This window comes from Lichenostomus cassidix, chromosome 13, assembly GCF_008360975.1.
Source record: "Lichenostomus cassidix isolate B80296 chromosome 13, HeHo_3.0, whole genome shotgun sequence".
Lineage (NCBI taxonomy): Eukaryota > Metazoa > Chordata > Aves > Passeriformes > Meliphagidae > Lichenostomus > Lichenostomus cassidix.
The window spans coordinates 7,606,585-7,632,769 of record NC_139494.1 but is presented as its reverse complement, the minus strand read 5'-3'; the positions used below and the strand labels follow the sequence as shown (position 1 = coordinate 7,632,769).

Below are 26,185 nucleotides of genomic sequence, written 5' to 3'. Positions count from 1 at the left end.
TTTTTTTTTAACCTGAGCAGATAAATTATTTTTTGAGAACTGATTTTTTCATCTGAGACTTCCTCAAACCTTAAATTGAAGGACTTTATTACTCAAAGGCCCCTACACACCCGACAAAGACAAGTCTCTAAATATTCATGACAGCAGCCAGGGAACAAGGAAAATAAAGTCTCTCTCTCCCTCACACAGAGCTCAGTTGTCAAACTGAAATCCCATTTTGGTGCCAAAAAGGCCCAGTGCAACATGAAGCAGTAAAATTAAAGAAGCGATTAAGTCAGTTCAATTGTTCATCTGCTTTGGATGGCCCTTGCTTCCCATGGTATTACACTGATGACTGGCTGGGGTGTCACATCACATACCTCCAGGGCAGGTGCAGGAAAATTTGATTTGACTGTCGCTAAATCAGAGCAGTAGCAGGAAGCAAGTTATCACTGAAACAAAATCAGTTGAAAAGAAAAGAAGCTCATGGGAGCCCCTGTTATATCTTTAAAGCACTGCCCCTTCAAAAGTGAGTGGACTTCAAATTTGGACCTTTCCTCAGAATTATGAGATCCTATTAATTTTGGCCTGCCTGGGACAGACTGCAATCAGAGCTGGAATGCAAGCAGCTGCTTACATGCAGCGAAGATGATATTTTTGAGATTAGCCATTCAATAAACTCTAGCCAGTTAACATCAGTTACTCAATTCACACGTGCTCACCTGCAAGGACCCAAGAAAAATGCAGGCTATTCCAACCTAGAAAATTATTCCATCTCTCAGCCTGATGTAAAGGGGCTTTTGATAAGGAAGGAAGATGTGGAGGCTGTAAACTGAATGAATTAATTATGAACAGCTCACAGGTTCTAAATTGTGTGTCTAATATTACTCCCAACATATTAGAGGAAGATGCTACTGAAATGAAAGTAAAGCAACATCATTTTACTTTTGCTCTCATGCTCAAGGAGCAAACATCCCCTCAGGAAGCTCTCAGGAAGGAAGATCTCAGCTGGCCAATATTGATTCCTATAATGCAGTCACAGAATGGCTTTCACATGCCTTACACGTGTTTTACCATAGTGGGGATGAGTCTTATCTGAAACATTTATAGCCATGGATGAGTTTTCTTCATCTGGATTGATCAGATCTGCTATTTTAACTCATCTCTTGGAAAGACCATGGAGCCTAAAGACCCCAGAAGCATTCAGCTCTAGATCTCACTCATGTCTATAAGATCAATTTTTATCACCATTTAGGAGAAAGATTTTTGTCAGTGCTTCTTACCTACAGCACCAACCAGGCACATCACAAACAGGAGTCCCACACATAAGAAAATGTCCCTGTTCATCCGCCGCTCTATCCTGCTGCGCTTGTAACGAGGACCGCGGTTATTGAGCATGGCCTTCGTTTCATGACCTTCAAAACACAAATGAGTATCATCATGTTAATGTATTATTTTGTATTTTGGTTTGCTTTTTAGAAAAGTATTTCTCCCAAAATGAGAGCATGATGACTAATGTTAACATTCAGAATTTTTCTTGCCCATCTTCCCATTTGTCTGAATGCATCAGAGTCTAAATCTGGAAGTTTACTGAAGACCTTCATTACATCACAGGTTTCAGCTGTCACATACATTTTTCTGTCCCAATGACAGCAGACTTAGTAGGATCATAAGGTCTATATAAATATTCAAAAGGCAAATCTCCATGGGAAGAAAAGGAATAGGAACATTAGTGTTATATTTTTGTATTTTACAAACTGTTTAGGTGCTATACAGGTTCCTGAAACCTTCATTTGAATATTTTTCGGCAGCCATTTAAAAGTCACTAGATACTTTTTGTATATTAACTTAAAAAAAAATTCAACAAGTCAGATCCATCAGTGGAAAACACTAATATTTAGCTTTTCACTATTTGGTTGTAAAGTACTGACAAAACAGTAGGATGAGAAATAAAAGAAACTCCAATCTTTAAACTCAGTGAATTAGAATTGAGCAGCTCTACTTACAGTTGAAAAAGAGGAGTGCTGCAAGGTATCAAGAAGCAGAAATTGCTTTTTCAGATCTATTAATATTATCTAAACTGTGGCTCCACAATTGTGATATCTGGACACCATCTGTTGCTATATTAAATGGTATCTTTTATGTTTATTTCTACAGTGCTTTTTCTGGACAATACAGACCCTGCAGACTCATATTTAGTTTTCATTTGTATGTGCATGATGTGTCTGACAAGGGCTGTTTTCCAAGCTGCCTTTTAGCTTTCTCTAGGGAAGTGATTCAACCCAAAAGCTAGAAGTTAGGTGCAGTTCAATCACACCTGCTGGACTCATTCCAGTTTTACATCAATGGTTGTTTATTTAGGAACAGAGCAAGAGAAAATTACTCTCCAGCCTTATGTTCAGGACATTCACCCCAGAGCTGGGGCTCCTAGCTTCCTATTCCAGTGAATGCGAATTATTTACACAAGCTGGAGCTGTGTCAGTGGGACCAGTTTATACTACCAGTGCTCCTTCCTTTCCAATGTAAGTACAAACCCACAGGTTCCACTCAGGCAGGGATTCAGTGCACAGCCTGTGAAGGAGATGTGTGTTCACTCCCATGCAGGCAGAGGTGAGAACAAACCCCAAGCCTCCCCCCGGTGAATAAATGCTCTAAGAACCAAGCTACACTGAAGGGGAGGAACTGCTGCTTCATTCCTGTTCCTCCAGCAGCTGTGTGAATCTTGTTCTTCACTTTTCTTTAATGTCAGGCTTAATGGAATGTTTTGTGTTGAAAGCAAAACAAGCCAAAGCCCTCTAATCCCTCCCAGAAAACACTCAGGGAAGTGTTGATGAATTTATTTCATGAAGAAAATTTGAAGAGCTTCTTTCCAAATATCAGTTCTACTATTCCTTTCCACTTTGGGTGACTATCAGGAAAAGGACACTTCTGTAACACAGATATCACCTTGCAAGGAACAGAAAACCAGAAATATGGGGAATAAACTACTTGTTTCTCTTCTAATCCTCACACTTTCCTATGCTTTGCAATGCAGCGCTTCACCTACCACCCCAATGGTACCTTGTATCTCTATTTCTAGATATTGAGGGGCTCATCTAAAACTTCTTTCTAGTACTTTAGTATATGAAAAGTGCATAATTGTTACTGCTGTCCCAACCATAATGAGAAAACCTTGGCTATCACTCTGTAATGACATTTTTGTGCTTTAGTGCTATAGCTTTGTGTAGAACAATCTGGGTAGCCATGAAAAGTATAACTATCCTAGGGTCAAATGAGAATTGCACAGGCCAAGCAATCGCACTAAGTGATGGCTGCATTCCTCACAAAGGCTTCCATTAGAACGAAGGTTTGAGAAGTAATAGAGTTATAAAAAAGGAAAATGTGCCATCTTATTATGTGACTGATCTCGATTGTTCAGAAAAGGTCACAGACCGTGATTAAAAACCAGAGTATAATCAATGTCAAAGAACCCTAGAAATGAAGCTGGTACTGACTGAAGCCAGTCTAATTTTAGGGAAAAAAAGAATAAACTTTTATGCTGACATTAACAATAAGACTTCAGCTGGAAAATGATCTGAAGACTTACTGAGATGAAAACCACTATGTCTTGGGAACAACTTTAAAATTACAAACTTTGCTACTGGCAGCTTAGTGGAGATCCACATTAGGATCTGTGCTGGTGGTCAAGGGAACATATTGGGAAATCTGAGCTAAACAGAAGACATTTAGGAGCTGCAACAGGAGAAGGGATGATAAATTACTCCAATTATACAGGGAATGATCCCTACTGAGATTTTTATGCAGCAGCTACTCCCAAAAAGGGTGCTGAATTTGGCTCTGGCTCTACTCCTCTGCCTGGTGGGGACCTCTTACATGTGGGGTTCAGGCAATGAAAGACCTACAAAGGCAAAGCTACCTTGGAAACATATGGAGCTATAGACATTTAGAGTCCAGTTGCGTCGCAGTGAAATAAACAGTCTGTTGTCAGGTAAATTGTTCCGGGCTATGGAGATTAATCTGAGCTAAATGACTCTTGTAAGATGTGACTTCTCTTTTCTCTTAGGCAGCTCAACCTTGAACCCCTCACTGCTGATTAGATGTAAAACAGTTGATATAACTCTACTGGAAGGATAACAATAGCTAATGGGATTAATTGTTGTGTCTGAATTAACTTTTATTTAATCTACAAATAAAAGGGTAGCTGATACCCTCTGAAGCAGAGGAGAGCACAGCTGGCAAAGCCAATGATAAATCATGCTCACTGAGTAAAAGCAGTGGTAACACTGCAAAGGTAAAAGCTGCTGAGAACAGATGAACTGACCCACTGCTGAACTTGGCACTGCTGCATTTCATCAGGGCACCAACACTGTCTTTCGTGGTCCATGTGTCTCCTGCATGAAATTCACGGTTGCATGGACACACTGTGTCTATGTCAGCACAAACCTGTGCTGCTGCTGCCTCTCTGTCACCTCCAGCTGCTGCCTCCCTGCCTCCTGCGTGCTGCCACTGGCACAGATTGAATGGATGAATGAAATTCACAGATGAGTTTTTCTTTTCCTGTGTAGATCTTCAGCTGTGCCAGTCGCTACCCTGAGGAGCCAGTGAGACCTCCCTTAGGGCAGCTGTGTAGATTTTATGACAGATGGAATTAGTATTATATAGCCAGAGCTGAGGGTTAAACTCACCTTAGCAATTTTTTACTTGTCTGGATATTTTTACAAGATATTTGACATGCACAAGGGTGCTGTCATTTGCCAAAGACCCAGTGCAAGACTTGCTGGCTTTGGAGATGGATGAGTAATAACTTTACTTTAAAAAAGTTATACAATTTTTCTGTGCACTACCAGTTTTTAAAACAAATTATGTTGCAATATTAGGCTATATTTATTTCTTTAAGGATATTTACAGGGAAATTCTCAGTCTACATAAATAAAAATGACATCTTACCTGCATATATAACAATTCCTACTGCAACCTCAGTATTTCTGATTGTACATCCACGAAGCAAGAGGCTTTCAATGTTAAATCCAACCCGTTCTTGGTTTGGCTGCTCCCTAGAAGAAATAAAATCAAATGGAGCAATTAATTTTTCTGTTCTAATAGAACATTAAACAAAACTTTTGTGTGCACATCTGTTTCAAAAAGTTACAGAGAAGTCCAAGTCTCCCCTTGAAAGGCCACTTGCACAGTGTGTGTGTCATGATGCCAATACAAAGCAAGTTTGGCTTTCCTTGGCAGATTCAGTATCTCATGAAAGAAACCAAGAGTCATTTTGCTACTTCTTACAAAGAAAACTTTTCAGAAAGATGAGCAGAGGTTCAGACAAATACATCTGCGAGAGCCTCTGTCACTCTGTCAGCCACCAAAGGGCTTCTCTTCTTCGTGAACCTCAGTTCACCTGAGAAGTCTCCAGGCTGAGGTGCTCCTCCTCATTCTCACCCTGGACAGAAGACTTCATCTTGGCTAAAGATGCCCCATTGTACACCAGGTCCTTCTGCTGGCAGAACAAACTGATGAAAACCAATAGGTCAGTGCTCCATCAGGCAGAAAATCTGTTTCTTTCCTCTGAAAATGAATGCACACCCCTACCCCTGCCCACAGCTTTTCTTGTGCACTTGGTCTCAAGAGGTTCCTCTTGAGAGCTTTACCAAAGCTGAGAGCTGCTATTTCAGAAACCTTGTCTTGTTTTGTTGGGAAAAGGGTGGGAAAGGATGGGAAAAGATGTTTTTTTTTCTAGAATACTCACCTGTCTCTACTTGCTATTTGGTGTTTTGCATTTCATTTACCAGTAAACAGCCACATCTCTCAAAAGAAGGGCAAGGCTAGGAGCTCTCTCAGGGCTAGGTAAGTACAGTGCTATGCCCAAGTGCAGCTGCACATGATTATGTAACTTAAACTAGAAAAGGGAAAACGTGTCAGTGCCAACAACCTACAAGTGCTAGAATTGTAAAAACAAAATTCCAGAGATCTGTTTTTCTTGGAATCTAGATTCAGCCTTGAGGAACTCATTTAATAGAAGCCTTCTTATATCCCCTTGAACAGAATTTTCTGTGATCATGCATGTCAGATGGATGTCACTAAGTTATTTCTTATCATTTTTGGCAGAGAGCACTCCTGCTATTTTCTAGCAAGGCAAGAGAGCCTCAATAATTTATTAAGGGTTCTTGGAGAAAAAGGTAGCTTGCTCCAAGTAATTTGTGTTTACAAAATAGCTCAAATCTCAGCAGACCAAAGACAGAAACTCCACTAACTCTTAGCAAGTAATTTTCCCCAGCAAATTCTTTCTTCTATCCCTCAAGCAGGGAGAGAAAGGCAGCTAATTCCATGTTCCACCAAGCAGGTGAGATAATAGGCATTCACCAAGGAGATTTCTGTTACAGACTTTCAGTTGAGAGTTGAATATTTTGAAGCCAGTCCTGGGTCCTAAGGGTGTGTATTTGTGTGTGTTTTCTTGTGACATATCTCCTGCATTTCTATAATCTCAGCGCTCTTTGCTGTATTGCAGCAGGCTAATTGGAAGGATTGCTTCAATTTAGATTATACCCAGTGGTCCCTGAAGCCAACAACCACAGCCAGCAATCAATACAAACTTGACCTCTTTTCCCCTTATAAGATATTGCAGCAGAGGAGAAATAGCATTGCTGTTAGAGGCACTGTTCTTACAGGGCACAACCTCAAAACCAGATTAGACATGGTCAGTGCTAATGGGAGAGAACCCTCTGGTTCATTCTGTCAGAGATCCTGCTATTTGCAGCTACTCCAGGTGCAACACTCACTGCTTCTTGCAGAGCCATGAACTCCTAGTTTAGCTGCTAGCAAACCTAGCAAAGCTGGGGCATGGGTGAGGATTCTGGCACATTCATGCTGTTAAATTATTTGCACAACAATGGGCCATGCATTTTTTCAGGGGCAGTAGGTGTTTTGGAGAATTCTCTGCTGGGCTGTGGCCATCAGCGTGGACTGCTGACGTCTCTGCAGAAGGCCCTGGGAAAGGCTGCTCTGTATTGGAGGGTAAGAGAATTTTAGGACATGAGCCATGGGATATAATTTGGTCTTATAATTCCTGAATGGGGTTAAATCTGCTGAATTTGCTGTTATGCCTGTGCCAGAATTATTTAGTGAAGAAAGACAAAAAAGAAACCCACCCCGCCTATTTTTACTAGCCTAACACTTGGTTCAGTAGGCTTTTGCATGCTTATTTGCTTTTTCTACCTTTCTAATAAGAAGAAAATCTGGATTGTATATTAGATCTTGGACACCTTTTTCCTGTGAAGAACCTAGAGCCATGCAGCTGGATACTTTTAAACAGTAGGAAGGATTTATATCTAAAATCTAGCTTAGTCTAACCATCAGGTCAAATGTAAATGAGCTTATGTCTAGGTTTTGAAGAGAGCTGAAGCTTTGTGAGAATGATTTATATGAAACAACTGCAAATGCAATGCCAAGCCTTGGTTCTGCCTTGCCACAAAACAGAGTCCAAGTCTACATTTTATATTGATTTCTGAATCCAGGAAGAGATAATAGTGACAACCATCAATTTCCTCAAAATATGTTCCTTCCATCCAATTGCTCCAAGATTAATATTAAAGTTCAAATCCAAAATGTATCGGTATCAAGTACTTACATGTAACCTTTGAATTTATTGAGATCATTGTTTGGCATTTCACAGATGATGGTGTTTTGGAAAAATTCGGGTTCAAACAAAGTATTCTGCAAGAGAAAACACATCAACAATGACTGTTAAATGCAATGAATACTTGAAATACTAAACACTAAGAGAAGCTTGATTTAGACCACCAGTGCTGGAGCACTTGCTCTAGAAGGAGAGACAAAGTTATTTTAGTTCGTTCAGCAAAGCTTCAGAATGGCTATTTCCCCCTTTTGGAATAACAATCGGTTAAATTAAATGAAGAAATGCTGTGCACTGGACAAGACATCACAGAAACCAATTAGTGAAAACATCTGTCTTCATTTAAAGTGAATATAACAGAGAGAGTAGATTTAGATGGAATATTAGGAAGAAATTCTTCCCTGTGAGGACAGTAAGGTCCTGGAACAGACTGACCCTAGTTGTGGCTGCCCCATCCCTGGGAGTGTCCAAGGCCAGGCTGGATGGGCTTGGAGCAACCTGGCATAGTGGAAGGTGTTCCTGCCTGTGGCAGGCATTTGGAACAAAATGACCTTCCAGGTTCCTTCCAGCCCAAACCATTCTGGGATTCTGTGATTCTATTAAATAGTTCAGATTACTTATAAATAAAAGATAAACAGTAGTCAACCAAGAGCAAGCTCAAATGAAAATAATTTCAGGATTTACCAGGATTTTTGGCTATGTTAGGAGACTTAACGTTACTGGCCAGAATGGTATCATCATAAAGTAAGAGACACACATTCGAATGAATGTGTCATATTCAAATAAAACTAAAAGCAAAACTAACAGCAAAAAATCCCCACCACCTATCCCCAAAATGAACTAACAAATCCAGAAGAGGGAAGGCAGTAGAATAAACCCAAACTGCTGGGAGAGACAAAATGAGACAAAGTTTTCAGGCTAAGGGCTCATACAGAGCTTGGAGTTGAACTGAGTCACACAATTTTCCTTGATTTGCTCAGTGTTCTGGGAAAAGGCTTGGGGTTTGGACTCCATGAGGCAGCCCAGAAAGCAGACAGTATGAGAGGTGCATGACTGCCATAAGTGGTGATTTATTCTTAACTGAAAAAATACACAGAATTTTGATTTTCAATTAAGAAAATGTAGTAAAAATGGGACATAAGAAATGTGAAAGACAATAATTATTGCTGTGCCACAGAATTTTTAAAAGAACTGAAGCTCACTTAACACAAAATCCTCCATTAGGAAACTTGGAAATCAAATATCCTGCTGGGCCTCCCAACTATTTCCACAGCAAGCATTGTGCTTTAATTTTTACATTATTTTCTCTCTCCTGTTCTTTTTTTCATAGACAATACACATTTTTTTTTTACTGTACACATATATAAGTACAAAATAGTAGCGAATATGATAAAGAAATTGTTGAAGGAAATATAAAAGCTTCGGGAATATAAGGGCATTTTGTATACCTTCTGACTCATGTGGCTGACTATTTTTAGAATCTCTTTTAAGAGAGATTTTTCACCTCGGCTGAATCTTATTCAACTCAGTGAACTCAACAGGAAAATGAGCTCATATTTGGTTTTGCTAGAAGTGTTTGTACAACAGGAGAACAGGAAGACACAAAAGTCACCTGCAGTGTTCATTGCTAACAAAGAAAACTAGAAGGCTTCTAGATAGAAAGGGGTACAGAAGAATGATTCTTCTCTCAAATTTTTTCTTTTGATGACAAGAATTTTATGTTTGAAAATTCAAGGTAGAAAATGTCATAAAACGCAAAAAATAATAATCCTTTATCTCAGTCTTTTACAGATAGTTGTATTCAACATTCCTAAGCATATAATAGAGTCACAGAATGGTTTGGTTAGGAAGGAACCTTAAAGCTCATCTTGTTACAACCTCTGCCATGGGCAAGGACACCTTTCACTATCCCAGGTTGCTTCAAGCCCTGTTTAACCTGGCCTTGAACAATTCCAGGCATGGAGCACCCAAAACTTCTCTGGGCAACTTTACCAGGGCCTCACCCCCCTCACAGGGAAGAATTTCTTCCCAATATTTAATCTAAATCTACTCTCTGTCAGTGTGAAGCCATTCCCCTTGTCCTGTCCCTCCACGCTCTTGTAAAGAGTTTTTTCCCTATTTCTTGTATTCTAAACTGAAGATCTAAGCCCAGCATTTACTCCCTGTTCAAAGAGTCACTCAGAATTACATCTGAGGGGGTTTTACGCAGCTCATAAATCACAGGAGCAAGCAGAGCTCAAAGAACAAGGAGGAAGGTGGCACACTGCAACCCTCCCGTGCGATCCTGCAGACACTGGGTTTGTGTCCAGTGCTCTGTTTGCATTAACACACCACAATAACAGGGTGGCACAGGTGGCTGTGTCAGCTCTGACCTTCCCAGCACTGCCTGGCACCACGGCCAGAGCTGCATTCCACTGTTATTGGAACAGGAGTTCTTAAGGATAGACACTCCCAGGCATACAGTTTATCTAAATAACAACTCAAAGTCTAAAGAGAATCACCAGTCTGGGGCATAGTTTAGCACATGGGCATTTTCTGATGTAAAGGAAGACTTCCTCATATTATGAACAACTGAAGTAAAAGTTTGCATTTTGTGTGATGGTAGAGAACCCTGTTCTCTTCTAAAACCAAAACCAGAAAACCTAATGTGTAAATTAGGACTACACGACAAAAATGCAGCATTTTAAAAACTGTTAAGTAGCCATTGTACTGTTTTTCTGCTAAATCTCTACATATTAAAAATGTCCAGTGTTTCTCAAGAACAAAACCTCTCCCTAATTGTCACAGGAAGGCACTGGAAAAGGCCTGTGCTATGTGCTATGGTATCCACAACCTGCGAAAGCTCTTAATTGTCCTTGCAAAGTGATTTACATTTGAACAACGAGCAAATAACACTGACTGCAACACCTGATCCCAACTGGCCATGGAAATGGTATGCTCTTATTTAATAAGTCTGGTTGCTCCCTGGCAGCTCTGTCCCACACATCAGTAACCTCAAAAGATCTTCCTAATGGCAGTGGTACTAGCTGCTAAATACATGGATGTAAATCCTAGAATTACCTGCGAGGTTTTCTGATTTCCTATCTGCTGGAGTGATTCCAATGAAACATAATATTCCTTTTCATATGCTACATCTCCTTAAACTTGTTCTGGGTTATTTGAAAAACATCGCCCTGCTGTGTTTGAAAAGATGCTTGAAAATTTAACAACTGTCCCTAAGTCATGTTTTCTTGTTTACTTCAGGTTTATCCAACATAAGCCAAGAGAACATAGCAGTAAAGTGTTTGTAAAAGAGAAATTATACTGTCTGTGGAAAAAAAAAAGTGACTTTAAGAATTCAAACTGAATCTCAAAGTGATGTCAAACATATAACTTTAAAAGAAAAAAAAATTTACCTTGAGTACCTATTAAACTGCTTGATGTACTCCTACACAGGATCCCATTCTTTAAATTTTTCCCACCCAGTGTGCCTTAGAGCAGCTCCCAGTTGAGCTGCCACACCTCCACCTGCCTAGGAGATGCAGAATCCCTAAGGAAACCCAGGGATGCTTTGGCAGGGGACCACGAGCTTTCTTCCAATTCCCATGCAGAAATAAGTGCCTGGGTGTGGTGGCTGTGCTGTGGCACAAAGGTCACAGCCGGGGACACCGTGCCACGGGCTGTGCTGTCCCATTCTCACCTGGCTGCTGAAGCCCATCACCGCGCGGCGCTGTTTGAGGTTGGTCTCGCCGTCCAGGTTGGCAGTCTCCAGGTGGCAGATCCCGTTCTGGTCGGAGGAGTGGAGCAGCAGGATGTCTGCTGGGATGATCTCGTTGCACTGCAGCTGCACAAAGTCGCCCACTCGGACATCTTTCCAGCACTTCTCCACGTAAGCGTGTTCCTCCCTGTGGAGTTAAAAACATGTCAGGGGTGAAGAGTGACACTGGGAAGGCAGGGCTGCTGGGCTGTGGGGCTTCAAACAGAGAAGACAGAGGGTGGGGGAAAACTGACTTGCTTTTTAAAGGACACAGCACAGAAGCTAGAAATTAATGATTCAGATGCTTCCACAGCACCACTTCACCATATGTCACATTCAAATCAAATCTTTACATGGAATAAAAAAATTGACAGCAAAAGTTCTCTTTCCTTCTAGCACTAGCACCATAATATGCACTACAAAATATAGAACGCAGTTCAGACTAACAAGGATATTTTTGAGTATCTTACTGAAGAAATTTAGATACTTCACCAAAACCTATTAATTGTTTTTGACCATGTGACTATTTCCTAGATACTTTCCAGTATCAGCATATAGATCCTGAAAGAAGCAAATTGATACCTCATCCACACTTGCTTCAGGTCTTTCCAGTTTGTAACTCTCAAGAGGTAATTACAGATCTCAAGCTTAGTGCACAGAAACAACTTCAAAAGGTAGAAGAGCTGACAAATGACCCCTTAGTATTAAGTAAAAAAAATACAACCAGAGCCCAAGTTTAATGGAAAAGTTAAAGTAAGAAACAAAGAGCTTCTAAATTAAAAAAAGAAAAAGAAAAAAAAATAAATAAAAGAAAAAGACCCTATGGGGTTCAAGGAAAAGAAATTACTATTTCATCAACAAACTAAGTTCAGCAAATAGCAGACATTTTGACATTACATTTTCAATAATTAATCCTTCAACTGCTCTTAACCATCTAAGCAAACTGAAAACTGTGCAGTAAGCATTAAAATTAGTTAATGGGAAAACTGCATGGCCAACAATGGCTTGGTTCCTCTAACTCCTTGAGAGGAAATTATTTTTTCAATATGAATAATTGAATCATCTATGCCTTTCTCTGTGAGAGGGAAAATGCTCATGATATTTTACCAGGCAGACAATGAAAGCCCCTTTGTAATGACTCAGAGTCTTAAGTTTTTAATCATGCTCATCTATTGCCTGGAGAATACTGCATTTCATTGAAGTGTTTGTAGCAGAAGAAAGGGAGCAGTGATGGAGCAGATAAAGTGTTTTGCCTCAGTTCAAAGCACACATCCAAGCAGTGAAGCAGAGACAGGCCAAGGGCTGCTTCCTGCTAACCTGCTTTGCTGGCCTTGTGCAGAGCAGAGGCAGCCACGGTGCTGCCAGACAAACCTCTCCCTTGGCTGATGTCCTTACCTGCAAAACAACCTCAGCTGACAGCTACCTGTGCAGGTTATGCAAGAAGTTAAATTCTGCGCATTTCCCAGTGGTATTCATTTTTTATTAAACCCCAACCTAATTATTGGAATCACCTTACTGCTGCCTGTGAGGCACTTACTAAATGATGGGGCTGTAGCATTTTTTTTTCTACTTACAATAATTTTTCTTTCCTGAATTTTTCATTCTTCTTATTTTGTCTGTCTCTAATTACCTGCATGTCCTTTTTCTTTTGCTCAACAGACGTACAGGACCACACTGAAGAACAGAGGTTTGTTGTGAGCTAATTAGATGCTGCTATTCATTAAAAAAAATTTAGCCAAATTTCTATTTGAAAAGTATTTTAGCAAGTGTATGCTGAGTATTTAATCCTCTACAAAGCTGATACTAAATTAATATTAAAAAATCAACTAAATAACTACTAATCCTTTCCATGCCAAAAACCTTCTGAATAGGACTTCTTTGTTTAAAACATGAAAGAGAAAGAACAAAATCAGTTTAGAGGAAGTAGGTGCCTTGTCTTGCCATCCTAGACATTTGGATGCCATTTATAGTTTGCATATAATGTTTGCTGTGGCTTCTGCAGGGTGATCCTACCTCTCTGTACGTCAGCTCTTGTGCAATTCAGAAGTTTACTGAACACACTTCTGATGTTGTCCACTCATAAAATGTTATAGAAGGGCCTTGCCCAGCTGGCTGTGTTCCACATCAGCTGAAAGAAACCAGGTTAGCAAAAATAATCCACAGAAATCACAGATTTGTAATATTTTTTTCACTAACTCCCTATGAAACCTACACTACATGTAAAGCTTTGGGGTTCTGCCCAGTCACTAATTACAGAGGAGACAGTGAGTCAGAAAAGCCTGATGACCTCTTTGAGATCAGAAGAAAAGCCTTACTTAGCACAGGGACTACACTTCAGGGATTGCTAGACTCCCAGACCTGCATTCAGGTGAACTGACTGTCCCTCTAGCCCAAAGGGTATTCAATTTGGTAAAAACACACATTTTCTGCTCCTGAAAAAAATGTTTCATCTGAAGAAGAAAAGTCTGAAGAATAAAAATTTCCCATAGTACAAAGCTTTTCTACAGCTTTGTAGGGAATTGCCAGTGGATGAAAGGAACAAAAGTACTTCACAATGAAACTGGTGCACCCCATGGCAGCACTGGCCTAGCTGTCTAACAAGATTTTTCAGACAAAGCAGTTTCTTTACAGCAATCCCTGTAACTGGGAACCCTGCCCATTTTCTGCTCAGTGATTAAAGTTCATAGCACAAGCTCCGGTTGCTAGACAAACAGAGGAGCTTCATAAATCCAAGATGGTTTGATGAGAAACATACGAGAAGGGCAAATGTATTGAACCAATAAAATAAACAAGATGTGGTGATTTTCAACTGGCAGGAATCTGGATATCTGATTTTTATAATGTATGGCATCAGGGCTGTGGCACACTGCAGACATGATGTCAGATAGAAGTTCCTCAGTCCCTTCTCTCCTTTACCAGGCAATTTACCAAAAGCATATTCAAAAAGTGTTCCCTTGCTAATGGGTATCATGATGGTGCCCATCAGAGGATAGTGTCAATGAAAAGAGGCCTTGAACAGTCAAAATGAAGTCTGCCAGAACTGTTATTGAACTCATCAAATCTGACCAGAATGCCTGAACTAAACAGATTTTATGAAGTCATTTCTGGGAAAAAAAGGACCATAAAAAATCCTGCTGCCGTTGGAGATCACGGGGGAACTTGAATAAATTATTGACTTTGTGTCAACAATTTGATTTCGCTTTCTTGGATTCAATAAAGACAAATCTCAAACAAAAACTGGATCAAAATGGAAGGTGAATGGGAGGAAATAAAAATTATTGTTCCAGAAAAGATTAAATAATTTTTCACATGCACTCCACAGCAAAGAACAGAGAATCTCAGATTTTCTTAGATATTCAGTAATCTTTGTCACCTAGAAGCATTTCATCAGCCAATTAGTCCAGTGTCTTATTCCCTTGAATTACTGCAAGTTTTGTCTCAGGATCCTTTGTAGTTTGAAATAAAGATATTGTTTGCTCCACCCCCCAACCCCCCCAGTTGTCACCAGGTCAATCCACCTAGAAAAATATATCAGTGTCATCAACAGACAAACCTAAGTAGCTACATTTTGTTGTATGTAAATTTGCTAGAATGCTATATTTGAAAATAGCTTCCTTCAAGCACCACTTGTTTTATAAAAAATGCCAACATTCTGGGATCTCAGTTCTGCATGGACAACAGGTTGAATCAAATAGCTGCTTACCCTTCACAGCCTGTTTGTGCAAATAGTAATCTCACAGAGTTTTAAGCTACCAAAGATTATACCAGCTTTTGTATGCAAACCCATCACAAATGTCATCAAAGATCATTTCATGGCCATGACCTCACTATTAGGAGCTACTGCCACGAAACTGAAAAACTGACAGCAAAGGAGCAGACTTAGGACTCGAGGAAGGCGCTAGACCAGACGGGAAATGATTCTGAAAGCTGTGCTTAGGTCAGAGCACAGCTGGCTGATGATGTCCCTGAGCTGCAGATCCTGTCTCAGCACAGGAAGGTGGCACAGTGTGTGGGTTTGTCATTGCTCCTGCACCATCCCATCCCAGAGCAGGAGGGATGTTCTGTGCCAGGACATCAGCACAGCAGCACCAGAGATGTCACAGAAGAGAGCCAGTCCTGAACCAGCCCCAGCCTTTCCCCAGAGCCCCAAACTCTCAGCATTTGAACACTGCGTTGAGACAGCAAAAGCACCTTTTAAAAATAATGGGAGTGAAAATTTTCTAAGGTCTAATAAAGAACATACACTTAGATCATATTGGTGCTCCAAATTCCTAAATGCTAATAACAGATTCTTTCTTTTTATGTGCTTAAACTGCCTATTGCTGTGACAAGGAACTTATTCTCTCAATGATAAAAGAAGCCAATGCTCAACTTCTGTAACCAATTGAAGTTTATATTAACTTGAGGTAAGTACCAGAACTTTATAAATGTATTATTCGTTCATATAAATAGTTTTAGATTTCTTATAACTCATCTTTGCAGAAATAAAATTAAATAGATGTAAACAGCCTGTTGCTTAGACTTTACCAGGCTCATTTTGTAAATTCTAGATTATTGTATTTAGGAAAATATTTTTTTTTTTTTTTTGCTGCCTTGAACAAAATAGTATTTCTACGATGCTTCCTGGCACCAGCTGGAATGAGCAGGCAATTTCAAGGTCAGTCACTTAATGTCCCCTAATCATTAACATTAGTTTCTAGGGACTCTCATTAACTTGTGTAGTTTCTGGACAGCACAGCCTACATCAGCTTTTCTGGTAGTCATATCCTTATATGACCATGCAGCTCTTGATGTCACCTGGTAGAAACCTGCCACTCTCCAGGTTTCAATGTTATTTTAAAAGTTCAGACAGTTAGGATGGATCTTAATGCCATGAGGCCCTGATTCTGCAGGTCTCTGAGCCAAAACCACAGATTCTCATTTATTTGGTCTTAATGTTTAGTCATTAGCTCCTTCTGCTCTCTGCTAAGCCACTGCACCTTTTCTGGGAAGCAGCTTTAAATGCCTTGGCAGGTAATAGATCTTGAAGAAAGCTCTGATAAAGCAATACACAAACCAGTGGTAGCTTCAGTAATGTATTTATGGATTTTCTTCCACAGAGACCAAGGTTCCTCACCGTACCAATATCCCCTGACTGACAACCATTACTAGCTCACTGCTCTTCTGCTTTCAAGTGGTGCTGCCTGGCCAGCTGAGTGCTGATATTTTTGGCTCTCATTTAGTCAGTTCAGAATGATGTCCCATAAGTCTTCACAATGCAATCATCACACTCCATGTAAGGTCTTTTAATTTCTTCGTGATTTTGGAACCACTTATTTCAAACAGTGTCACAGTGACATAACACACCTGAGTGTACTGCTGCATAAGGACATTTTCTCAGCTCACTGGGAGGTTGAAGAATGCCTCAAGCAGAAGGCACTGTTTGTACCTTCAGTCAAACCTTCTGTTAACTCAGGTTTCCACAGCTAAACTAGGAACAAAGGTTTCACAGTACGTGAAGTACATACAGAATTACAGGGGTGACAGAGCAGAGGGTGCCATTACCAGTGACAGTCCCACATGGGGAACAGCACACCCATGTTGGACATGAGGCAGGGGGTAGCAGCTTGCAACTAACCCCAGTTCATGCTTTGTGGCTGTCAGTGCAATGCAGCTGTTCAGGAGACCTTCAGCCTCCAGCTGATGAGATTCCTGCAATGCCCAGGGAAGTTACCACTGAGCTGTAGAAGCTTTGATACTGCTATGCCCAAGAAAATTGATTGCAATTTTGCCTGTGGTGAGATTTCGAGTGGGACACAGACTTTAGGACTTTTTTTTTGTATAAAATGAACCCACTAAAGCCTCCAGCAGGCTTCTAGTCTTTAAAGTTATGCTTTGTTAGAAAACAAAAATAATAAAACAGAAAGAAAAGGCTCTCTAACAAGTGAAAACTCAGTGCTGCTGAACAACACTTCAATTTAAAGTGTTGGCAAGAAATCTTTCTGCTTACTGTGCCCTTGGCAGGATGGGATTTTCCTCTCATCCTGCTTTCTACTTTACAAACTTTCAGTTTCACCTGGGGTTGAATGACTTGCATATGATGTCTCTGGGTCCAGAGAAATATTGCTTTTCTTTCTTTAATCTCTGAGATTTGACAGTAGATCCATTCCTGTTTCCAAGCATGTTCTCTACCCTTTCCTGTGCTCTCTTCAGATGCCACAAACCTCTGCTGGCCACTGGTCACTCCCAGTCCCTCTCCCAGCCGTGGGGAGCATCCAGGGGAGGTGCAATCTTCCTCCTTCAGAAATCCAGCTGAAGAGAGCCTCTGAGGGAGGTTCAAACAGAAAGGCAGCCTTTGCTGCCTAGCTCCCTAAGAAAATGTAAAGTATCCACGTATATATGATCACATGTAGGCAAGCAAATCTCCATTGTTGTCAGAGAGAAAATTGTAGCACAGAATTACAATTCTTCAACAGACTGAAATATTTTAATTCTCATTCTAACCAGTGAGCTCAGCTTAAGCCACTTTCAGCTTTTCAGCTGTTCAGTTCTGATTTTGTGCAACACAGTGATGAGTTCTTTGGTTTTTCCTTCTTTTTATACCACTGCTCTAGGGCTAACCCAGTTAACGCTGATGCAAAAATCTTTTAATGTTTGAAAACCTTACACTAAGCAGATAAAGAGTCAGAGTGAAGGCCAGCCTAAATCTTTTGTACCACCGACATCAGGAGACTCCGAGAGGAAGAGATTAATGCTTGTAGGAACTACTTGAAATCCATGGGGCCTGAAAGCATCACAGAGGAACTTTCTATGGAAAGAGTAATCAGACTACCTCATCTAGGATTCCTGTTAGCTTACCTACTTCTCCAACAGCTCCACAGGATGATTCAAAGCATATAAACAAGGCTTCTGAGTCACTGCCTCAGATATCTGAATTTAGGTTCTTAAAATTAAGCAATATGAATACTTAAATACTGTTGATGTTTTTGTGGCTGCTGTGGCATACTGAGCTGTGCAGAGCCCTTGCATTTGTATCTCAGTGTCTTCTGAAACACTGAGAAAAAACGAGGTTAAATCTTCTAGAAATGTGAAATTGATGCAAAAACCTGTCTGGATTTTATGAAGTATTTACAGATCTTGATATAACCCTTGGGGTATATCAGAGCCAAACTATATAATAATTACACATCAATTAGTTCCTTAAACATTATAGAACTTCAAGAAAATTAAGTAATAGCTTTTAGCAACTATTGCATTGACATTCACCTTCAGGTTTGTGTAGCACATTCAGTGCTGGCCCCTGTTAGTAAGTTGATGACAAACTGAAGAGAGTGCAGAGAAAAATAACCATGGTAGGTTTGGAGAGACTAACTGACAAGAAAGATGAAAAGAGCAATCTGTGTACCAATCTTGACTAAAAGGTGTCTCAGTGCAACAAAATTAACATGATAAAAATCACACATATTTGAAGATTATAATTAACTGATATGGATGGAGACTAATTAGGGTTGCATGCAAACAGGTGACTTGAGAAATTTAAATCCAATTAAAGAGGGATAATAAAGCATAGTATCATAGAAAATGCTTTGGCAGTTTTTCATAATGGAAGTCTGCCTTAGAAAATTTTAAAGGAGACAAAGTACATTTTAAAGAACACCATGAGAAAGGAGACATCGAAACATTGGTCTGTACCATCTGCAATTTAATTTTTTTGTTCTCTCCATTTGGTGTTGTGTGATTTGTTCCAACAGCACAGCAGTTAATCCAGAGTATGATTCCAAAAGTTTTGGTTCCAAAAGTAAGAGCTCCTCAATCAAATAGCTAGGTTATTGCGTCTCCCCAAGACACTTTAATGCCTATTATTTTTTTTTTTTCATTTTCTCAATTAAACATTGTTTAAATACACTACTGGAAGTGCCTTTTCTTTCATTTGACCAGCAGACTAAATTTCCCATTCCAGCTGTTCTCTGTGAAAAGAAAATTCAAATAAATATGTTTACAGGCCAGCCTATTTAGTTTCAATTTCCCTTGCCCTGTGTTGAAAGAAGGCAAATTACTGAATTTCCCCTGGCCTTCAAGAAGATTTTGGAGAACATTCAGCATTTGGAAAAGTTTGGTTTGCCTTTGTATTTCCATTGGAACAGGTGCCAGAGTTCTTATTAAAATCTGAAATAAAGACAATATACGCTCCAAGATTACCTCTTAAAAATCTAAGTAATATTTCATCTTAGGATGGAAAATCTCTTGCCCTATTAAAAATGACTTTTTGCTGCCACAAGATTAGCAAAATTTGCAGTGTCCCAAAAAGACTTTCACCTATGTTAAAAAAATTACCTATTTTCAGCAGATGATTCATAAGGAAGAAAATTAGAAGACATCGTGCTCTTCCATGACTTTGCAGCTAACAAGAAGAACAAGAAATATCAGCTTCCCAAAGCACCAGGGAAGCCTGATTAAAATTATTCACACTATAATGAGCTGTAGCGACTGATCTGATGGCAATTGTTATTACCCACATTTTTTCCAGGCAGGATGAATACCACAGACTAAATCCCTTCTCATTTTCCTTTCCCTTACATCACCTTTTTGGGCCATAAAACTTTGGTGAAAGACAAGATCCTAGACAAGACTGATTCATAGATCCAAATATTTTTTGTGGGATGGAATAACCAATTTTAAGGCAAGCCCATGTAGTTTTTCTGCATAGCAAAGCACTCATGGCTATAGCTTGATCTGAATGTATGTTGTAAGTCCATGATGGATATTTTTCCCTTACACAAAACAAGTTTTACTGTATTTCCTACTTCTCATGTTCCCATGGTAAAAGGCTTTCAGATTTAAACCGACATGGCTACTATACGTAAAGTGGAAATAAAGATTCCTCTGCACATTATTCATTAGCACCTACTGCCCCACCTGTTCCCTCCCGTACTGCTTTTCACAAGTATTAACAAATAGTCTACTGCCTCATGGGTGAATGCAACACTGGAAAAACTAAAGGAGATTGCATTCAAGGAGATTGCAATCTCAAGGATAGGCAAAAGAGGCTGTTTTGCCACCTACCCAAAGAGCTACAATTATTGTCAGTCTTCACTGTGGAAAGGATCATACATCCACAATATTTAGAACTGTGTAAAATGCCTGCTTTTTGGGAAAAGTTGGCAAGGAGAGCAGTGAAGGTTTTTTTTTCTGGCAACTCATTAGCTATATGTGGGCCCAAGTTTAGCCCCTAAACAAGCATTTGTTTCCTGCTTTCCTGGTTAATCAGCAGGATATAAAAATCAAAATCTGACAAACACATGCATGAGAAACAAACAGAAATGACAGCCCCGTGTGATAAAAGCCAGAGTTCTGCAAGATCTCACTCGTGAAAGCACACCTTGTATAAAGCACAGCTGGTTAATTTGAGGGGTGCCAGGCACATTCACAGAGATGGAAAGTTTTGCACTTCTGACTCCCAGATGTGATGTTTTATCAGGGAGAAGTCATTTGCAACTTTGCTGAGAGAACAGTTTTGTTACAATAAAACATCATTTTCAAACTTCTGAATTTCCAAAGAAAGAAGTTATGAAACACTTTGAAGAAGTGAGCACAGACACATTTAGTTAATTCATTTAGAGGTGACTGAACAGAGGCATATATTATTATCTTTCATTTCTAGACTGTGTTTTTACAGATTCATTTTACATGCTGTCTAAGAAAGAAAAAATAACTGAAAGCTCATCAACAGTGTAGAGTATAAAATTAAATGTAGTTCAAAGGGCCAGGTTTCTAAGAGATTTCTTGGCATCTAAGAATGCAAACAAGTCCCACGACAGATCCTGTTCTGTGCTATCTTATATTGATAGAATTAAACTCTCAAAAATGTCTTAGAAATTCAGCTGTTTGTAGCACTTAAAGCACCTATTTTCAGTGCACTGCATGTCTAAGAGGCTGATAGACACAGCAATATCATGAAACTCAAACTTAACTTGCCAGTCCAAAAACTCTTAAAAATTCTTTCCCTTTTATGAGAACAAATACCAGATGATATACGGTGACCATTACTTTTCCCTATTTCACCTAACCACTCTGATTTTTCAGCTGTTATTTATTAGTTATTTTAAACAAAAAGCCTCACCACTGATAAAAGATCTCAAGCCAATAGTTTTGGTAATAAAAGCTATATGAAGCTCACCTGCTGTAAATGTAGCATCCCATATGATTGATTTCTTTGTCTAATTTATACCTCCGGAAGTCCTCCCAAGCATCTTTAATGGCTGTAATGGCCATTATAACACAAATTGGGATCACAGACACCTCTGGTTGGAAAGCATTCACCACTGGCACAAAATTCAGCAGCGCAATGAACACAAAATAAATATTGGCAAAACGGTGAAACTGCTCATAGATATTTTTAGGGAGGAAAGTTAAGATGGTATATTTTGTGGTCTTAATTTCATTAGAGTCATAGTATCTGTTTGGATTTTCCTTCCACTTCTTACTTCCAAATGGCAAATTGGAGATGATCACTCGTTTATTTTCATTTTTCTTCTTTCTTTTCCTTACTTTTCCTCTCTTCTCCAGCTCCTCATTTTGGATTTCCGTGTCTGGAGAACCACACCGGCAGCAGGTTTCCTTGAAAAAATGTTTTTTCCATACCATTCTAGAGAAGCAGCCTGGAACAATTTTCCTTGACATCTTGCTCTCCTCTCAAAAAGTAGCTTCAAGGTGAAAACCAACAAAGTCAGAAGGGTTCAATAATCCAAATGAAGCAGTGGAGAGAAGAGTTGAGATATCCGAAGCCCAGGGCTGCCTCTTCCACTCCAACCTGCACCTGCCCAGGACAGGGATTATCCTGACTCAGCTGCTCAGGTCCTACAGCCTGCTGGGGCGGCTGCACCTCATCTGTGCCAAAAGCATCCTGAATGGTTTGTTCTTCCTGTTGGCAGATGCCTGCAGGCCTCGCTCAGACCATTTCCCTGGCCATGACTCGCTGCTCTCGGGAAGAGTCTCTGCTCTAACACAGAGCTGTGGCAAAGCTGAGAACATACAGTCAATTTTCACAGGTCACTCCATGAGTTTCAGAACCACTTTACAACCCTGGGAGTTGCCAGGAAGCTCAAAGGTAATGGGCAGAGCTCCATATCCCAGATGTCAACAAAAGATTGCTACAAGCCTCAGTACAGACAGTATTTCTCTTTTATTTCCTTTATCTATTGTTTGTTTTCACGACCATAGCATGGATTATTATTAAACAAACAACCAAACCCCATCCCCCCAAGCCGAGCAAACCTATGATTCAGTACTTGCAGGAATCAGACACAGACATAAGCAATGCACCTGGATTGCTCCTCAGCCTGATCCTTCTCCCTGACAGACCCCAAACCTCCCTCTCTCACCCAGACACCCCTTCCACTCTCCCTTTCTTCTCCCTTCTTCCCCTTTCTTCCTTCTTCCTCTGACACATAAGGATGTCAGCACAGATGAGGGCTAATTGCCAGAAGAGCTAATGACATGTATGCAAACCATAGCAACTTTTTTCTCTGTGTCCTGGGCTTAAGGGCAGGTGAAAAAAGGAAAGCACAGAAATATTTAAGCCTCTTTTAAATGAAAACTCCTATTTGCTCCATTACATAGTGACGAGCTAAGCAGTCTCAAGTCAAGTTGGTACTTGGACAAGAAACTCTGATGAAATCAAAATGTTGCAATAAGAATTGCAGAGAAAATATTTCTTTCTTCTGAGTCAGTAGTGAGCAAACAGCTTCCTGCAGGTGTTGTACCATCTCCAAAGCCAAGCCCGGCTGTATTGATCTCTCTGCTTACTGGAAGTCCTGGAACATTTTTTCACCTCCCGATTATGATTGACCTTGAATGTAGTTGATCATTAATTTCTATATTAGTGGTTTCATTGTGAAATGTCTGAAAGACATCTCTCCAATTTTCTAAGAAGCTCCAGTTTTCCTTTCCAGACCTGGGTAAGTTTCATTTATCCTCCAGATCCTTCTGCTATCAGGAGAGGATGATGTGTGTGTTGGCAAGCTGCTCTGAAAACTTGGAATGAAAACTTGTATATCAGCACACACTGCTGTGATATGAAACAAAGCCTCAGTGATATTGAGATGATTTAAGTGAGACAAATAAGGCATTTTTAAAGGTAGAAAAAAATATTTTGTAACAGTTTTTCCAAACTTCCAGTACTCTAAAGGGTCAGTGAGGGAATTGCTGTAAAATCAGAGAAGTGTTTTCCACCACAGCAAAAGTAAGGGAAAAATAATTTGTTTCGTTTACTTACTTGTCGTATACCCTAGTTTTACTGAAGTTTATTGTCTTATCATACTGGTATTTTCTGTAGTCTTCAATGGCATCCTGAGTCATGCTGGCAAGCAGCACCACAGCCAGAGGCAGCATGGTAATCTCCTTGTGGAAGACTTCCACTTGTGGGAACCAGTTCAGAACCACCAGAAAGAAGAAGTAAAGATTGCCCAGCCTGAAAAGGGCATAAAATAAATTAAAAGAGTCAGAAGTTAGAATATATCCTTTCCTTAATCAACAACCCCCATTCTGTGTCAGAGGAACGTTAAATCATTTCACTCCTCTACCCTCCTTTTCCTTTCTCCAGAATGGATTAATTAGCTGCTTAACCAAGATGCTAATTTTTTCTTTAGAAGAGCCTGTGAAATACATTTTCATACTGTCATAGCTAGCTCCAGTTTCCTCTCATGTTACAAACACTATCTCTGGGATCTCCAAGGTCTTTAATGACCCCTCACTGCCTCAGTCTTGAAAATAAGCACAAAATCAAATAAAAGCCAAACTTTAAAAAACAAACCAAGAAATTATGGAAATATCCCCATAAGGAATCCATGAAGGATTCTGCAAATGGAAGGTTGAATTATGAATGGGCCAACCTAGTATACACAATAAAAATGCCAAAGCTAGAGATGGATATAGAACTTCAATTTTACTTTATCATGATGATAATTCCCTGGACTTTTTGTGACTTGATTCATTGTGCTGGGGGGCATTTACATAATTTCAAATCAGCACTTGGAAAGAAATCTGACCTAGCACTTGCATATACATATATACTATTTATAGGCAATTAACTTCATGATGTTAAAAATATATCAAAATTGAACTGCTTGAATCCACAGAGTTTCATAGGTGTCTCAACATACCCAATGAATTATTTTCGTGTTCTTAAAAATCAGAGTTTATGCAACACAAAACCAGGGGATTTTTTAAAAAAAGATTTTTTTTTAAATTTTTTTTTTTTTTTTTTTACAAAGAGAATGGTTGCAGCATCCAAACAAGAAAGCTGGGCACAGCAGTGGTTAAGAACTCCCAGCACTTACTTATTTAATCCTCCATTCCAGTGTGGACAGAGTGACATTTGGTAACAAATAATCATCACCCAAATTTTAGTACTGGTGCAACTACAAAATTAGAACTTCTCCATCACACTCAAATATCACTTTTTCAGAGAGAGTTCTTGAATCTCATGGATCATTGAAAGAATTTTTTTACCTGTGAAACTGTTCAAAAAGATTTTGAGGCAAAAAAGTGAACCATGTGTATTTTGTGGTCTGTATTTTGTTTCCAGAATAAAATGCAAAAGCTTGTTTCCAGTCTTTCCCCTGTCTCCCATTATCAGGCAGCACAATCCTCCATTTGTTTACACTGAGTTTTGGTTTGTCTCTGACAGAAAACAGCAGTGGTGTTGCTTCTGATGGAGCCTGGCAGGGACTTGGAGTTCCCAGTCGCTGCCAACGGTACCAAGCGGAGTCCACAGACAAAGCCATTCACAGCCTGAAAGACAAATGCATGACAAGTGCTGAAAACCAATTCCATTCTGGTGGAAAACTTCCTTCGTGTCTTGCAAGCAGAGGCTTAACACAAAACCATTTCTCCTGCTCAGCGCATTGCTTGTTGTTCGATCACAGAAGTTCTGCAGAGAATGCACAGAATAAAAGATACAACAAAATCTTCAATATGGGAAAATCTATTTCTATCTCTGGGGACAAAAAAATATCTAAAAGCTATTTTCTGTGCCTTAAAACAGCAAATTGACACAGATAAAGCCAATTTAACAGAGGTGAGCAATGGCTTTTCCATCATGAATCCTCTACCCTTTTCTTCACTCAAAGTGCCACCAAATCTATTCAGGCATTTTTCTTAAAATGTCTGACTTTCTTACAATGCTTTTCCTGCTCATTCTTACTTATAAAGGGACTGGTTCAGGTATTGAATCTTAATAGCTCAGATAATAAAGAACTGCAGCGTGTGCTTAATTGCATTTACACTCAGGTAACAATTTTCCAGTCTTCAAAGAAACCTGATTTGAAAGGAAAATGCCAGCCAGCACTAAAACAACAGATGTTTTATGGTTGGAGAGATAAAGGAATTAAATCTCCCAATAGTAATCCTATTATCATTGAAAACTTGTCTCCTGATTTGTCCACACATCCACAATTGCAGATGTGATCCAGTGGATGTCCAGGCTCCAGCCACACAAGGGTAGGTGTTGTTATGCTCAATCTAAGCACAGCAAAATCTCACTCCAACAGCAGGAGTTTGAGAACTGGAAGCTTCCTTACAATGATGAGGCACTAAATGGGCAAAAGCAAACCAAAAATAAAAGGCACTGGCCTTGTGCAATTTCAGGGTTTCACTGAACAATATATGTCAACTGAATCCATTCCATTTACACTGGGGAAAATACAGAGTGTGTGAGTCCCTTTGGAAAAAAAATCCTTAATTATATTCAAAAATACTACATGTTTGAGTCTTGGAAGAAAACTACTCTGCCAGTGTCCAAATGAATGAGTACTTTGACTGAAATCAAAGTTATATTAAACATATAATATCTTAGAGCCAGC

The 26,185-nt window shown here is 39.6% G+C and overlaps 1 protein-coding gene across 5 annotated transcripts in view; it reads right to left on the bottom strand.

Annotated features, from left to right (window-relative positions):
- Nucleotides 1-26,185, bottom strand: part of ATP10B (ATPase phospholipid transporting 10B (putative)) — a 183,358-nt gene that overhangs the window by 23,845 nt on the left and 133,328 nt on the right. For 2 of the 5 annotated variants that reach the window (XM_085073467.1, XM_085073468.1), the window contains exons 2-7: nucleotides 24,834-25,115; nucleotides 23,599-23,793; nucleotides 11,289-11,493; nucleotides 7,604-7,689; nucleotides 4,927-5,033; nucleotides 1,263-1,394 (exon numbers count right to left, since the gene is read on the bottom strand). In XM_085073467.1, the coding sequence (XP_084929593.1) occupies nucleotides 1,263-1,394; nucleotides 4,927-5,033; nucleotides 7,604-7,689; nucleotides 11,289-11,493; nucleotides 23,599-23,793; nucleotides 24,834-25,108 (1,000 nt within the window). In that variant the 5' untranslated portion in view covers nucleotides 25,109-25,115. Of the gene's footprint in view, nucleotides 1-1,262; nucleotides 1,395-4,926; nucleotides 5,034-7,603; nucleotides 7,690-11,288; nucleotides 11,494-17,334; nucleotides 17,533-21,501; nucleotides 22,435-23,598; nucleotides 23,794-24,833; nucleotides 25,116-26,185 lie in introns of those variants that run through there. The other 3 variants (XR_014854882.1, XM_085073466.1, XM_085073469.1) reach the window with 3 other exon arrangements.